The following is a 17,247-nucleotide window of genomic DNA, read 5'->3' as shown; positions in this document are numbered from 1 at the left end:
GAGAGAGAGAGAGAGAGAGAGAGAGAGAGAGAGAGAGAGGAGAGAGAGAGAGAGAGAGAGAGAGAGAGAGAGAGAGAGAGAGAGAAAGAGAGAAGAGAGAAGAGAGAAGAGAGAAGAGAGAGAGAGACAAGAGAGCGAGAGACAAGAGAGAGAGAGAGAGACAAACAGACAGAGGCAGAGAGGATACCACAAAGCTTCCCTTACGTCCAGTGCTTTGCCCAGCGGTGCTGTGTTGTGGAGATGCAGTAGGGTCAGTCAGTGTAGTGTTGACTCTGTAAAGTCTGAACAAGCACAACTTCCTGGATGGCTCTGTAGTCCAGGAGTGTTCAGGACAGGTAGCGTTAGGTAGTGCTGGGCAAACACCTGTCGTAGCCTGGAGACTAGGACTCAGCGACTGACGGCTCCAGGGTGTGCCACTGTCAGCCAGAACTGCCTACTGCTGGGAAGGGAAGACTGAGGAGTGCTGAGGCAACGTTAGTGTAGTGCTGTCCTGGCTGGACAAACACCTGTCGAAGCCTGGAGACTAGGACTCAGCGACTGACGGCTCCAGGGTGTGCCACTGTCAGCCAGAACTGCCTACTGCTGGGAAGGGAAGACTGAGGAGTGCTGAGGCAACGTTAATGTAGTGCTGTCCTGGCTGGACAAACACCTGTCGAAGCCTGGAGATTGCAGAAGGACTATACCATTACCATACTGACTGACTGACTGACTGACTGACTGACTGCTCCACTGTAGGCTAAATGGTGTGCAGCAGTCAGCCTACCTGTCAGTCTACCTACTGGACTATAGGCTACCACACACTGACTGACTGACTGACTAGCTGTCTGACAGGCTGGCTGGCTGGCTGGCTGACTGACAGGCTGGCTGACAGGCTGGCTGGCTGACTACCTACAGCTGTGGGAAGACAAGACTGAGGAGGAGTTGCATAACTTCAGACTTTGGACACAGCAGTTCTCTGGGAGGGTGGACTTGATGGGAAAGGGAGGGAAATGAAGGAGGAGGCGTGAGAATTTCCTGAGGACAGGAGTCAGCACAGGTTATTGTTGCTGTAGTTAACAGTGAGTACAGGATTACAGATTATTGTTGCTGGAGTTTACAGTGAGGACAGGATTACAGATTATTGTTGCTGGAGTTTACAGTGAGGACAGGATTACCGGTTATTGTTGCTGGAGTTTACAGTGAGGACAGGATTACAGATATATGTTAGGTTGAGCCATCATATCCCACCAGCCCATGTGGATCAACTGATCAACTGATTGACTGGTTGCAGACAGATAGATGAATCCATCTCAAACGAACCAAGATGGACCCCAGTCTGGATCTGAACCCCAGTTGACATGCTCTAGTCAGGTGTCCCTCTCTCAGCGGTGATGTAAGACAGCCATTATCAAGTCTGTTTGGTCTTCCTAACTGATCGTGATCCTTTCTGAGCTTTGGACTAGCTGATTAGCTGAGACCGTTCTAAGGAGAAAGGAGGAACTACTTTGGATGTATTAAATGAGTTGATTCTGGCTATTCTGAGGAGAATCTACTTTTCCCTTGACCACTAGGGCTTGACTCTGGCTATTTTGAGGAGAAACTACTTTTCCCATGGCCACTAGGGCTTGACTCTGGCTATTCTGAAGAGAAACTACTTTTCCCAGGAGCACTAGGGCTTGACTCTGGCTGTATGTCACCAAAGGATGGATGAGACCCCAGACATCAGTAGTGACTCAGACAGGTGTGTGACTGTTCTCTATCATCTGTTTATACCTAACAACAGGTGCACTACATAACAGTAGTCATGCTTTTAGTTTTGTGTACTACAGAGGAAGAAAGGCTATATGCTCACTCTCTCTCTCTCTTTCTCTTTCCCTCACTCCCTCCCTCCCTCCCTCCCTATTTCTCTCTCTCTCAGTAATTAACTGTGTGTGCTCCCAATGTTGGGTCAAGAGGTCGACTGTGAAGCCCATCCCACAGACAAGGGTCTCATTTACAATAGTGCCCTGAATACAAACATTTTCATAATCAATAAAACAAATTAAATAAAATACAACAAAAATAACAAACATACTACAATGTCAACCAATAAACCATTACAGTCAATAGAAACAACCACAATCCTCAGTGAATTAATTTAACACAAGAGTCCTAAACTGCCCTAGCGGAACCAGGGAATCAAGATGCAAGGAATTTCGCAGGTTATTCCTACAATGGGGGGGCACTAAAACTAAGGAGGATTTACCTAAATTGGTCGAGAACAGAGAGACCTCAAATTAACCAACCCTGAGAGCTAACCAACCCTGAGAGCTAACCAAACCTGAGAGTTAACCAACCCTGAGAGCTAACCAACCCAGAGAGTTAACCAACCCTGAGAGCTAACCAATCGTGAGAGTTAACCAACCCTGAGAGTTAACCAACCCTGAGAGCTAACCAACCCTGAGAGTTAATCAACCCCGAGAGCAACAGTTAACCAACCCTGAGAGCTAACCAACCCTGAGAGCTAACCAACCCTGAGAGTTAACCAACCCAGAGAGCTCATTTTATACAACTCTTTTATATAGCAACAACGTTTGGTAAGTTGGAGGCTTGTTTAGTAGAGCTTTTCGAACAGGAAGGTGATTTACGGGACTTCCATGAGGACTAGCCAACCTTTTGATAAAGGATACAATGAAGTGTATTAAAACTGTCACCTGTGATAAAGTGAAGGGCACTATGGTAGACGGCATCCAAAGGTTTAAGAGTAGTGGTTGCTGCAATCTGGTCAATGGTGTTACCATAGCCATGAACTGGCTGGAAATATGTAGTCCATTTGAAACAAAGTTGACTTTACAATCTGCTTTCTGCTATTTCGGGAGAAGCAATATCTATTTCTAAAATAAAAAAGAAGAAGAAGCCCACTTTAAATCTTAACTTTTTAACAAGTTCATCCGTATGTTTTATAAACATTACATCTTTGTCAATCTAAATGTCCAGATATTTATAGGTGGGAACCTGATCAATGGGAGACCCATCCAGTGAATAAATATAAATAATATTAAATCATATAAATCATATTAAGTCCAATGTTTAAACCAACCAGGGCTTTCTGTAAGGCAACAAGGTCAGATTGCAGCTCTAACATATCCAACAGTTTGGGCAATGGCATACATAACAGAATCGTCTGCATACAGATTAATTTAACAAGTTTTAACAGATAGACCAATATTATTTATATAAATAGTAAAGAGAAACGGGTCCTAATACCGACCCCTGAGGTACACCTTTCGTAATATCTAGGAAACTGGACTTAACATCATCAGAAATCACACATTGTGTCCTGTCTGACAGATCATTCTCAAACTACTTGCAAGAAAGCCTGACCCAGGCCTATTTCAGTCAACAGGGTCGAATAACTTTTGAAAGGCAGCACAATCATTTTTATGATCTAAGCAATTTAACACATCATCTTAAACGAGCGTAGCAGCTGAAACGGTGCTTAGTCTCTTTCCAGATTGTAGCGATAACACCAGAACCAAGTTTCAAGTCAAAAATATAGGTCAATGGTTCTGCAATAAGTAAGATCAGAGAGCTGTAGTAAGAAAGGGACCAAGTGAATCAGCTTTTTAACATCAATCTTTAGCACTAAGGTACATCATAGACATCAAGTGGAGTGAAATTAAAATAAAGTATGTTTATTTTAGTGCATTATTCTCTACAATCTGTTTTTGAGATGACTAAAGGACTCCCTCTAGTGGAATGAGATGCATTTTCAGAGACTTTCCTTTCAAACAGATGGCCAGCTGAAGTAACATGGTTATTAAATGGTTATTAATTTGTCTAGTATGGGACCAGAGGCTGTCAAATCCTTCTTAACCAAGATTCAGTTACAAATAGAGTGTCCGCGTTGGTTTGAGAAACAAGAGTTAAAATAAAAATTCTAAAGTAAACTTCTGGCATGTACTTGAATCAGCCCAAGGCCTCAGCTGCTGGATTTGAGATCAGACAAGAGTAGGCCTAATCCATGAGGGACTCAGCATGGTTCACTGTGCTGTCTGAACCCAGAATCAAAATTGCCTGCTAGCTTGCTTATCGATTTATGCTAACTGTCTGTCACGAGAGACTACCGTGATGCTAGCTAAGCTAGTGTAACGGATGTGAAACGGCTAGCTTAGTTAGCGGTTGTGCGCTCTAAATAGCGTTTCAATCGGTGACGTCACTTGCTCTGAGGCCTTGAAGTAGTGGTTCCCCTTGCTCTGCAAGGCCCTTGGCTTTTGTGGAGCGATGGGTAACGACGCTTCGCGGGTGACTGTTGTTGAGGTGTGCAGAGGGTCCCTGGTTCGCGCCCGGGTATGGGCGAGGGAGCGGTCTAAAGTTATACTGTTACACTAGGTCTTCAGTCAGTCTGTCCACAGGGGCTACGTTCCCTCCAGACAGAAACTACCTATTGGGCAAAAAACTAGTTGAATAAAAAAAAATCCACGTAATTTCCCCCCGAAAGAAAACACGTTGAATCAACGTGGAAAACTGTTTGGATTTGAAAAAAGTCATCAACTTTTTAAAAATTCACCAAATGTTTAACCTAAATCCAATGACGTGAACCAAATGTAAACCAAAACTAGACGCTGAAAGGAAGTCTGTGCCCAGTGGGTAGAGAGCAGAGAGAGCTAACGGCTGACTCCCTCCAGTCCAATGTGACACTCAGGAATGCCTGTAAATATTTAACAATGAGAGCAAAGAGAGCTAACTGCTGACTCCCTCCAGTCCAATGTGACACTCAGGAATGCCTGTAAATATTTATCAATGCCTTGTAAGACTGCTGCTGAGGTGCCAAATGTCTCCGCCTATCACCGATCATTATTTCTCCTTATGCTTACACAAAGGATACCGCAAAACACACAGTGAGTGCCATCTAACCATGGTGGGTAGCCTAGCGGTTAGAGAGGCGAGCCAGCAATCGGAGGATTGCCGGTTTGAATCCCTGGTCCGGTAGGAAGTGAGCTGGCAACCGAAGGGTTCAAATCTTAGATGCCATTTGCCTTGCCGTTGTGCCCTTGAGCAATGCACTTAACCCCCCCACGACAACAGCTCCCTGGGTGCCCAGTGTGGCAACACCCCGCACCTCTCCAAAAACTGTAGACATTAGAGGAGGCTGGTGGAAGGCGCTATAGGAGGACAGGCTCATTGTAATGGCTGGAATTGAATTAACAGTCCAACATGGTTTCCATATGTTTGTTGTGGAGCAGGTGTAGGGAAAGGATCATCTAGTTGATACACACCCTACAGTAGGACTACAGTATCAGTATTGACACTATGGTTTCCATATGTTTGTTGTGGAGCAGGTGTAGGGAAATTATCATCTAGTTTACCACAATACGCGCAGATTGGATGACTTTGGGAATTTCAGTAAGCAACAATTTGATGCCTTCAATAGCATTAGCCTCACTTTATTCCAATATGTGTGTCATTCAGTGCTAGTTATTCCCACAGTAATTCATTATCCAGTAGTGGTTAGAAAACAGTGCATTTTTTATTTTACTAGGCAAGTCAGTTAAGAACAAATTCTTATTTTCAATGACGGCCTAGGAACAGTGGGTTAGTTAACCTGTTCAGGGGCAGAACGACAGATTTGTACCTTGCCAGCTCGGGGGTTTGTACTTGCAACCTTCCGCTCTAACCACTAGGCTACCCTGCCGTCCCATGTGGTGGGCTATGTGAAGTGATGGGGGAAGTGACAGCTGCCAGGAGGATAGTAGTAACAGGCGTTGCCTAGAAACATCAAGAGCTGTAAGAGCATAGTGCATACCAAGACCGCCTCAGCATTACAGTTAATTTTCGTTATTAAGCCGTAGGCAGAACTTTACCGCAATGATGACTAGGTCGTTAGGCAGAAATAAAACGTTTTGGCGTTGATACTGGCAACACCTTTCAGATATATAGAAAAGGCGGCCATTTTTTCACGTCGTGGTAAAGTCATCAGCATGGTAAAGTTGATGGAAAACGTGTCAGTATGAAAGGGATATATACAGGGGGCGCCTACTTTCACTGGGGACGGGGGGACATATCCCCCCCCCCCACATTCTGAAATGGCATTTTTGTCCCCCCCCCCCCAGTTTTATCATTGGGAATGTGATACAAAATGAGGCAACAAAGGGCTTTAGGACCATGTGGACGCCTCCCAGTGGTCGGGTTGGCTGTTTGGAGTGTTTATATAAAAATAATATATATATTGTCCCCCCCACAACTTCTAAAACCAAAGTTGCGTCCCTGGATAAATATGTGTGTAAACCGTGGGTAAATAATGTTTGTACACTACAATACAAAAAACATTCATCATTATACTAAAAGCATTAATGTAGCATGATATTATCAGTGTTAGTTCTGGTAACTGCTGTACGATGGCAGTGCAAGAGGCAGGATGCGTAGAGGGTACTGTAGTCCTACTGCAGGGTGGTACTGTAGTCCTACTGCAGGGTGGTACTGTAGTCTTACTGCAGGGTGTGGATGTAGTCCTACTATAGGGTGGTACTGTAGTGCTACTGCAGGGTGTGGATGTAGTCCTACTGAAGGGTGGTACTGTAGTCCTACTGTAGGGTGGTACTGTAGTCTTCCTGCAGGGTGTGGATGTAGTTCTACTGTAGGGTGGTACTGTAGTCTTACTGCAGGGTGGTACTGTAGTTCTACTGTAGGGTGGTACTGTAGTCTTCCTGCAGGGTGTGGATGTAGTCCTACTGCAGGGGGGTACTGTAGTTCTACTGTAGGGTGGTACTGTAGTCCTACTGCAGGGGGGTACTGTAGTTCTACTGTAGGGTGGTACTGTAGTCCTACTGCAGGGTGTGGATGTAGTCCTACTGTAGGGTGGTACTGTAGTCCTACTGCAGGGTGTGGATGTAGTCCTACTGTAGGGTGGTACTGTAGTCCTACTGCAGGGTGTGGATGTAGTTATACTCCAGGGTGTTGATGTAGTTCTACTGCAGGGTGATACTGGAGTCCTACTGCAGGGTGTGGATGTAGTCCTACTGCAGGGTGTGGATGTAGTCCTACTGCAGGGTGTGGATGTAGTTTTACTGCAGGGTGTGGATGTAGTTCAACTGTAGGGTGGTACTGTAGTCCTACTGCAGGGTGTGGATGTAGTCCTACTGTAGGGTGGTACTGTAGTCCTACTGCAGGGTGTGGATGTAGTCCTACTGCAGGGTGTGGATGTAGTTCAACTGCAGGGTGTGGATGTAGTCCTACTGCAGGGTGTGGATGTAGTTCAACTGCAGGGTGTGGATGTAGTTCTACTGCATGTAGTCCTACTGTAGGGTGTAGGCCTACTTTAGACGTCCCAACACCCACCAGTGAGAGGGGTGACCTAGTGTGTGTGTGTGTTTGTGTCCTGGCTCTGTCGCTATGGATACAACCCAGGTTGCCCTATCCTGTCGTCAGGGCGGGTTGGCATGCTAAGAATTTGAAGGGAAGGCTTGAAGAGAAGGTTGGAGGGGTGAGTGGCGCATCTCTCCCCCTGCAGAGCAGACATCCCCCACCCCACCCATTCACTCCTGCTGTCTGGTTTTAATTAGACTCGTTAAATATGTAAATGTATGTAAATGTGGCAAAGCGTGGCGGAGAGACAGTCACATGAAGATTTAACAAATTCTTCTTCGGAGTTGAGACTTTAACAGTCTTGTCTTTTCAAACATCAAAATACTCTAAATATGATACAAGAGGACAATCCAGAAACATTTTTCATTTTCCCGATTTAATGTCTATAAGCCGTTAGCTGGCCCAGTTTATGTAGCAGCCATCGTTCTGAGGAGAGGTGTGAACAGTGTGAATAATAGTTATGAGGAGTTAATTAACACTAGAACCGCTAAAGCAGTCATTTGGACTGCTCATGAAGTAAAACATTTTATTACATTTTTTTAAATAATTTTTGTCCTTGACTTGTCCTAAATAAGTCTACATAACAATCTGTTGTTGTTCCAATCTTAATATCACAAACAGAACTGGAGTTACAACCTGTTTTTTTTAATGGTTTTCCCCCGTTGCCCCTCCTTCTCCTGGCAGTAGGGCCTGCTCCCCTCCTTCTCCTGACAGTAGGGCCTGCTCCCCTCCTTCTCCTGACAGTAGGGCCTGCTCCCCTCCTTCTCCTCACAGTAGGGCCTGCTCCCCTCCTTCTCCTGACAGTAGGGCCTGTTCCCCTCCTCCTGACAGTAGGGCCTGCTCCCCTCCTTCTCCTGACAGTAGGGCCAGCTCCCCTCCTTCTCCTGACAGTAGAGTCTGCCCTTCTCCTTCTACTGACAGTAGGACCTGCTCCCCTCCTTCTCCTGACAGTAGAGCCTGCTCCCCTCCTTCTCCTGACAGTAGGGCCTGCCCTTCTCCTTCTCCTGACAGTAGGGCCTGCTCCTCTCCTTCTCCTGACAGTAGGGCCTAACCCTCTCCTTCTCCTGATAGTAGGGCCTGCTCCTCTCCTTCTCCTGACAGTAGGGCCTAACCCTCTCCTTCTCCTGACAGTAGGGCCTAACCCTCTCCTTCTCCTAACAGCAGGGCCTGCCCCTCTCCTTCTCCTCACAGTAGGGCCTGCCCCTCTCCTTCTCCTCACAGTAGGGCCTGCTCCCCTCCTTCTCCTGACAGTAGGGCCTGCTCCCCTCCTTCTCCTGACAGTAGGGCCTGCTCCCCTCCTTCTCCTGACAGTAGGGCCTGCTCCCCTCCTTCTCCTGACAGTAGGGCCTGCTCCCCTCCTTCTCCTGACAGTAAGGCCTGCTCCCCTCCTTCTCCTGACAGTAGGGCCTGCTCCCCTCCTTCTTCTAACAGTAGGGCCTGCTCCCCTCATCTCCTGACAGTAGGGCCTGCCCCTCTCCTTCTCCTGACAGTAAGGCCTGCTCCCCTCCTTCTCCTGACAGTAGGGCCTGCTCCCCTCCTTCTCCTGACAGTAAGGCCTGCTCCCCTCCTTCTCCTGACAGTAGGGCCTGCTCCCCTCCTTCTCCTGACAGTAGGGCCTGCTCCCCTCCTTCTCCTGACAGTAAGGCCTGCTCCCCTCCTTCTCCTGACAGTAAGGCCTGCTCCCCTCCTTCTCCTGACAGTAGGGCCTGCTCCCCTTCTACTCTTCTGGTTCTGAGTCTCATCCTGAACCTCCTCTTCTGGTTCTGAGCCTCATCCTGAACCTCATCTTCTGGTTCTGAGCCTCATCCTGAACTTCATCTTCTGGTTCTGAGCCTCATCCTGAACCTCATCTTCTGGTTCTGAGCCTCATCCTGAACCTCCTCTTCTGGTTCTGAGCCTCATCCTGAACATCCCCTTCTGGTTCTGAGCCTCATCCTGAACATCCCCTTCTGGTTCTGAGCCTCATCCTGAATTTATACCTCAGAGCCCCCCCCGCAAAAAAACAGAATGGTGCACACTGAGCAGTTATCCTTGCCACTACCAAATGAAAAGTTGAGATGGGAGAGAGGAAGGGATGGCCAACGTTTAGATAGAACAAGCCCGTGACAATGCTACGGGCCGTTTATCAGCACAAAATGTCATCACTGAGAGAGCAGGCTCTACAGTACGTCTCAAGCAAAAAACAACATCAGCAACGCACTCACTAGCTCTCGTTGTTTACGTGGCATGGACATCCTTCAACTGATGCCATTGCGTGAAGACGCACACACCATGTAAGCACAAGCTGATGCTAATTGACAATGTGTGACTGCTGTCATATCGACACTTATATTCATTATCATGCCATTGTTGTTTTTGTACTGCGTTTCAGTATTTGTCAAGGCCGCTTGGCGCTTATAATGATGTTTAGGCTACTAATGTTTTCGTCATTTGACCGCCTCGCGTCTTGCTGATCGTGCGTCTTGGTAGTTGGTTATTTTTTTATTTTGTTGTTATAAAAATTAACTGTTACTGTGTTCCAACACATATGCTTTCTGTTTCATAGTTGTAATGAAGGCACTCAACAAAAACACCTGAATTGTCACACAGGCCTGGTCGGTTAGCTAGCTACTGCCTGTCACACAGGCCTGGTCGGTTAGCTAGCTACTGCCTGTCACACAGGCCTGGTCGGTTAGCTAGCTACTGCCTGTCACACAGGCCTGGTCGGTTAGCTAGCTACTGCCTGTCACGCAGGCCTGGTCGGTTAGCTAGCTACTGTCTGTCATACAGGCCTGGTCGGTTAGCTAGCTACTGCCTGTCACACAGGCCTGGTCGGTTAGCTAGCTACTGTCCGTCTGCAGCATTCTCTTGGTTGATAATGACTTACTGTCCATCTGCAGCATTCTCTTGGTTGATAATGACTTACTGTCTGTCTGCTGGCTCTATAAGAGAGCGACATCACACCCTCCACAGCCTTTCCGTCTCACTCAGAGGTTTTCAGCTAGGCTTGCTTTCTTTTGTTTGTCTGTTTTCTGATGCAGACGATGAGAGAGAGAACGAGAGAGCGGTTGTTTATAGATGGATGCAAAGCAGCACAGTTTTGACACAGTGACTATGGGGTGGGTTTTAAATTACTGCCCTATCCAGGTCAGCTTCATGCATATTCATATTTGGTAGTAGGTACAGTTTAGACATAAGATCATTATACTATATTTTATGATACTGTATTGTATGATACTGTATTATATGATACTGTATTGTATGATACTGTATTTCCAGATTGCCTTCACATATATGGCCTCAATGAGCAAGTGAGGGATATAAGATTATACACAGTGTTTGTTGCTAGTTCTCTTTTTTCTAATGGAGATAATAAGAGAGTAGTCAGTAGATATCAGCAACACAGTTATGACTATAGCACCACAATTACATAGTAGACAATAACTACAACCTAGAACTATAACACCACTATGACATAGTAGACAATAACTACAACCTAGAACTATAGTACCACTATGACATAGTACACAATAACTACAACCTTGAACTATAGCACCACTGTGACATAGTACACAATAACTACAACCTAGAACTATAGCACCACAATTACATAGTAGACAATAACTACAACCTAGAACTATAACACCACTATGACATAGTAGACAATAACTACAACCTAGAACTATAGTACCACTATGACATAGTACACAATAACTACAACCTTGAACTATAGCACCACTGTGACATAGTACACAATAACTACAACCCAGAACTATAGCACTACTATGACATGGTACACAATAACTACAACCTAGAACTATAGCACTACTATGACATGGTACACAATAACTACAACCTAGAACTATAGCACCACTGTGACATAGTACACAATAACTACAACCTTGAACTATAGCACCACTGTGACATAGTACACAATAACTACAACCCAGAACTATAGCACTACTATGACATAGTACACAATAACTACAACCTTGAACTATAGCACCACTGTGACATAGTACACAATAACTACAACCCAGAACTATAGCACTACTATGACATAGTACACAATAACTACAACCTAGAACTATAGCACCACTATGCCATAGTACACAATAACTACAACCTAGAACTATAGCACCACTGTGACATAGTACACAATAACTACAACCTAGAACTATAGCACCACTATGACATAGTACACAATAACTACAATCTAGAACTATAGCACCACTGTGACATAGTACACAATAACTACAACCTTGAACTATAGCATCACTATGACATAGTACACAATAACTACAACCTAGAACTATAGCACCACTGTGACATAGTACACAATAACTACAACCTAGAACTATAGCACCACTGTGACATAGTACACAATAACTACAACCTAGAACTATAGCACCACTATGACATAGTACACAATAACTACAACCTAGAACTATAGCACCACTGTGACATAGTACACAATAACTACAACCTTGAACTATAGCATCACTATGACATAGTACACAATAACTACAACCTAGAACTATAGCACCACTGTGACATAGTACACAATAACTACAACCTAGAACTATAGCATCACTATGACATAGTACACAATAACTACAACCTAGAACTATAGCACCACTGTGACATAGTACACAATAACTACAACCCAGAACTATAGCACTACTATGACATAGTACACAATAACTACAACCTAGAACTATAGCATCACTATGACATAGTACACAATAACTACAACCTAGAACTATAGCACCACTGTGACATAGTACACAATAACTACAACCCAGAACTATAGCACTACTATGACATAGTACACAATAACTACAACCTAGAACTATAGCATCACTATGACATAGTACACAATAACTACAACCTAGAACTATAGCACCACTGTGACATAGTACACAATAACTACAACCTAGAACTATAGCACCACTGTGACATAGTACACAATAACTACAACCTAGAACTATAGCATCACTATGACATAGTACACAATAACTACAACCTAGTCTGATTTCCCTTTCTATCCATCCGACTCCATAAGTGAAACTAATATAGTAAACGGCTCATCTGTCCAGTCAAAATGTAAGAAATCTTACTAGCTATCGACTATTGGGCCAATATTCTGATTAACATAAAAATATTTCACACTTTATGCAATGCAGAGAACACGGAAAGAATAATTATCATTTAATTACCATACTGAATTGTTGTAATGTTTGTTTATGTGTCAAATAATCCCATAATGGATGGGTTGCCAATTGGTGATTTGACACAAAAATAAAATGTAATTTATTCATATATCGTGTCATTTGAGGTCATATGTGTGGAATGTGTATATGAACAAATCAAAGAAGACTTAAACGCATAAACAATCATTTGTATGTGAACCAATCAGAGAAGAGGTAACCTCATAAACAATGATGTGTATATGAACCAATCAGAGAAGTGTTAACCTCATAAACAAAAAACGCATCTCATTAGCCTAGTTAACTACTGTACTGCTCTGGAGAGAGGAGAGACTAGAGGCATTGTCTGCATCCCAAATGGCTCTCGTATGACTCTGTTCAGAAGTAGTGCATTATAGTGCACATGCGGCATATGTAGGCAACAAGTGCAACATTTGTTTTTCTCATGACAATACATTTACTGATAGATTAGTACATGACTACTGACACTGGGTACTATATTGAGCGTAAGCGATCTATCTAATGTGCTTAGAATTTTCACTTCGTCGTGGTGAATTAGCCTATGATGTTAGTGCACATAAAGATGCAGGCAAATTCATCTCTATTGAACAACAATTCATGAAAATCACTGGATTAGATTGGACATCATAATATCTTGAATCATGTGTTCCTTTTAGAAGATTCAACAAACAATGAAACAACAAACATTTATTGAATAGCCTGCCTTCTCAGTGTTCTATTACATCATCTAAAGCTCTGTGAATGACTAAGGTGATTACAAAACATTTATTGAATAGCCTGCCTTCTCAGTGTTCTATTACATCATCTAAAGCTCTGTGAATGACTAAGGTGATTACAAAACATTTATTGAATAGCCTTCCTTCTCAGTGTTCTATTACATCATCTAAAGCTCTGTGAATGACTAAGGTGATTACAAAACATTTATTGAATAGCCTTCCTTCTCAGTGTTCTATTACATCATCTAAAGCTCTGTGAATGACTAAGGTGATTACAAAACATTTATTGTCTGTGAAATTGCGAGAAAAAAAAATTGGTGCGACCAAACCAGTTGGTGGCACAACCAACTGAACAAGTTAGTCTGGAGTCCTGGCTTCAGCCTAGACGCCTAGACGCCGTGTTTATTGGTCAGTGACAATGAAGAGTGACAGGAAAGTAGGAAGGAGAGAGTGCGTTAGAATGGTAGAATGACTTGGATTTAAACCCACTCCAACAGAGGAGCTTACATATCCTCAAAAGTTTCTACAGTTGCACCATCGAGAGCATCCTGACTGGTTGCATCACTTCCTGCTATGGCAACTGCTCTGCCTCCGACCGCGAGGCAATACAGAGTGTAGTGCGAACTGCCCAGTACATCACTGGGGTCAAGCTTCCTGCCATCCAGGACCCCTATACCAGGCGGTGTCAGAGGAAGGTCCTGAAAATTGTCAAAGACTCCAGCCACCCTAGTCATAGACTGTTCTCTCTGCTACCACACGGCAAGCGGTACCGGAGCACCAAGTCTAGGTCCAAGAGGCTTCTAAACAGCTTCTACCCCCAAGCCATAAGACTCCTGAACATCTAGTCAAATGGCTACCCAGACTATTGATTTAACATGTGTTCTGAGGGCAGCGGCTGTAACCATCCACTACACCACCCCAGGCCACACGCTACTGTTGAATAGCACCGGCTGTAACCATCCACTACACCACCCCAGGCCACACGCTACTGTTGAATAGCACCGGCTGTAACCATCCACTACACCACCCCAGGCCACACGCTACTGTTGAATAGCACCGGCTGTAACCATCCACTACACCACCCCAGGCCACACGCTACTGTTGAATAGCACCGGCTGTAACCAGTTAGTAAGGATTTAGCTAGTTAGCAAGGATTTAGCTAGTTAGTAAGGACTTAGCTAGTTAGTAAGGATTTAGCTAGTTAGTAAGGATTTAGCTAGTTATGAATGCCATGCCACAACCAAGAGCTGACCCATTTGACCTCCTCTTGACCTTTCACTCAGATTAGTTTCAAATCCTGGTTGCTTTCCTTGATGTTGATAAGCTGGGAGTGCTGTGAAAACATCGTGGTGAAGAAAGAATTAGCCCGGGTCTGGATGTGACACATTATACACAATTACCTCTTCTGGTTTAGTGGTTCACTTTAAGTACGGGAGCATTCACTGTATAAAAACCCATGTTGGGTTGGTACTTGCTGGGTTGGTACTGGGTTGGTACGTGCTGGGTTGGTACTGGGTTGGTACGTGCTGGGTTGGTACTGGGTTGGTACGTGCTGGGTTGGTACTGGGTTGGTACGTGCTGGGTTGGTACTGGGTTGGTACGTGCTGGGTTGGTACTGGGTTGGTACGTGCTGGGTTGGTACATGCCGGGTTGGTACGTGCTGGGTTGGTACTGGGTTGGTACGTGCTGGGTTGGTACTGGGTTGGTACGTGCTGGGTTGGTACTGGGCTGGTACGTGCTGGGTTGGTACTGGGTTGGTACTGGGTTGGTACATGCTGGGTTGGTACATGCTGGGTTGGTACATGCCCGGGTTGGTACTGGGTTGGTACAGGGTTGGTATTGGTTTGGTACTGGGGTTGATACTGGGTTGGTATTGGGTTGGTACTCGGTTGGTATTGGGTTGGTACTGGGTTGGTACCGGGTTGGTACTGGGTTGGTACTGAGTTGGTATTGGGTTGGTACTGGGTCGGTACCGGGTTGGTACCGGGGTGGTACTGGGTTGGTACCGGGTTGGGACTGGGTCAGTACTGGGTTGGTATTGGGTTGGTACTGTGTCGGTACTGGGTTGGTACCGGGGTGGTACTGGGTCGGTACCGGGTTGGTAGGCTACTCTGTCAGCTGACAGTGGTAAGTAGTAGTGCTTTCCCTCTCACTGCTCTGACTATCTCTGTCTCTTCCTCAGGGAGTGCTGCCCAGGCTCCTGCTGTGGTGACCCCACCCTCACCCCACTGACCCTGCCCACCCTCACCCCCTTACCCACCATCGGTCCTCCCTCGGACCACCACACTCCCCTCTCCTCCGTTCACGGACCCCCCAGAGAAAATCGAGGAGGATGTTCCGGAGGAGTTAAACTACGCATCAAAAACAGGTCAGTCCTGGGCCAGTCTCTGTATGCCTCTATGGGCAAGTTTACCGGACACAGATCAAACCTAACCCTGTACTAAAAAGCTATTTTAATAGATATTCTCCATTGAACATGCTTTTTTAGGCCACAACTAGGTTTAATCTTGGTCAGGGAAACCAGCCCTATAAGGCCTCTGTGTGAGTAGTGTTACTTCTGTAAACGGTTTGCTTCTGTCCCTGTCTTCTCACCGCAACCTGGGCTCGAACCAGAGACCCTCTGAACTGCCTCCTACGAAGCAGCGTTACCTATCGCTCCACAAAAGCCTCGGTCCTTGCAGAGAAAAGGGAAACGACTACTTCAAGGTCTCAGAGCGAGTGACGTCACTGATTGAAACGTTACTAGCGCACACTGCTAACTAGCTAGGCGTTTCACAGCCGTTCCACGTACAGTAGCCTGGCTGGATGTACTGTATGTACAGTATGTCTGTTTGGGTGTGTTTCTGAACAGTACAAGTGTTTTGGGTATGTGTGGGTAATGTTTGCATTGTGTCTGTGTTTGTGTATCTGGGTGTGGCATCCATCTTTGACTCTACTGAGATTTGAGTCAGACTCTGTTTATGTTTGACTTTGTTTTGATGGGGGAGAGAGAGAGAGAGAGAGAGAGGGAGAGAGATATATAAACAGAGTGAAAGAGAGAGAAAGAGAGACAGAGAGGGAGGGAGAGAGTTGAAAAAGGCTTGAGAGACAGAAAGAAATCAAGACAGAGAATGAAAGAGAGAGAGTGGGAGAGAGCGAGAGAAGGAGAGATCGAGAAAGGAAGATTAAAAAAATAGAGAAAGAGAGATATAATAAGAATAAGTTCATTTTCATTGTTTATTTCACTTTTGTATATTATCTACCTCACCTGCTTTGGCAATGTTAACACGTTTCCCATGCCAATAAAGCTCCTCGAATTGAATTGAACAAGAGAGAAACAGAGAAAGGTAAAAAAGTTCAGCGTGAGGGGATAGATATTCATAGCTATCAGCCCTGTCAGCTTTTCCTGTCTGGTTCAGGAAGAGCTGGCTGTGTCCCAGACGGTACCCTTTTCCATATATGGTCCACTTCTTTTAACCAGGAAGGAAGCTCTACGGGATGCTCCTGTCCCCAACCATTGTTATGACCACTTCCAATCTTCATGTCTCTCACGCTGCAAGAAACAGGAAATAAGGGGGAATTTATACAGGAAGTCATGTTAGTGACAGGAATCAAGTCAAACGGTATTCGTCGCAAGCTTTGTAAACAACAGGTAGAGACTAACAGTGGAATACTTACTGATGGGCCATTTCCAACACTGTAGAGAGAAAGAAAATAGATGAATAATAGAAAAGTAAAACAAGTAATAATAAATTCACAATGATAACTAGGCTGTATACACAGAGTACCAGTACTGAGTAATGATAACTAGGCTATATACACAGAGTACCAGTACTGAGTAATGATAACTAGTCTATATACACAGAGTACCAGTACTGAGTAATGATAACTAGGCTATATACACAGAGTACCAGTACTGAGTAATGATAACTAGGCTATATACACAGGGTACCAGTACTGAGTAATGATAACTAGGCTATATACACAGAGTACCAGTACTGAGTAATGATAACTAGGCT

The 17,247-nt window shown here is 44.9% G+C and overlaps 1 protein-coding gene across 3 annotated transcripts in view; it reads left to right on the top strand.

The window, feature by feature from the left end:
• Window positions 1-17,247, top strand: part of LOC110523118 (protein Shroom3) — a 158,445-nt gene that overhangs the window by 45,057 nt on the left and 96,141 nt on the right. For 2 of the 3 annotated variants that reach the window (XM_036936803.2, XM_090191617.1), the window contains exon 4: window positions 15,432-15,617. In XM_036936803.2, coding sequence (XP_036792698.2) covers window positions 15,432-15,617 — 186 coding nt within the window. Of the gene's footprint in view, window positions 1-51; window positions 1,721-15,431; window positions 15,618-17,247 lie in introns of those variants that run through there. The other variant, XM_036936804.2, reaches the window with a different exon arrangement.

The sequence above is a fragment of the Oncorhynchus mykiss genome, chromosome 12 (genome assembly GCF_057628025.1).
Source record: "Oncorhynchus mykiss isolate SJ-2025 chromosome 12, ASM5762802v1, whole genome shotgun sequence".
NCBI classification, from domain to species: domain Eukaryota; kingdom Metazoa; phylum Chordata; class Actinopteri; order Salmoniformes; family Salmonidae; genus Oncorhynchus; species Oncorhynchus mykiss.
The sequence above is the reverse complement of the archived record's forward strand: the minus strand, read 5'-3'. Positions and strand labels throughout refer to the sequence as shown.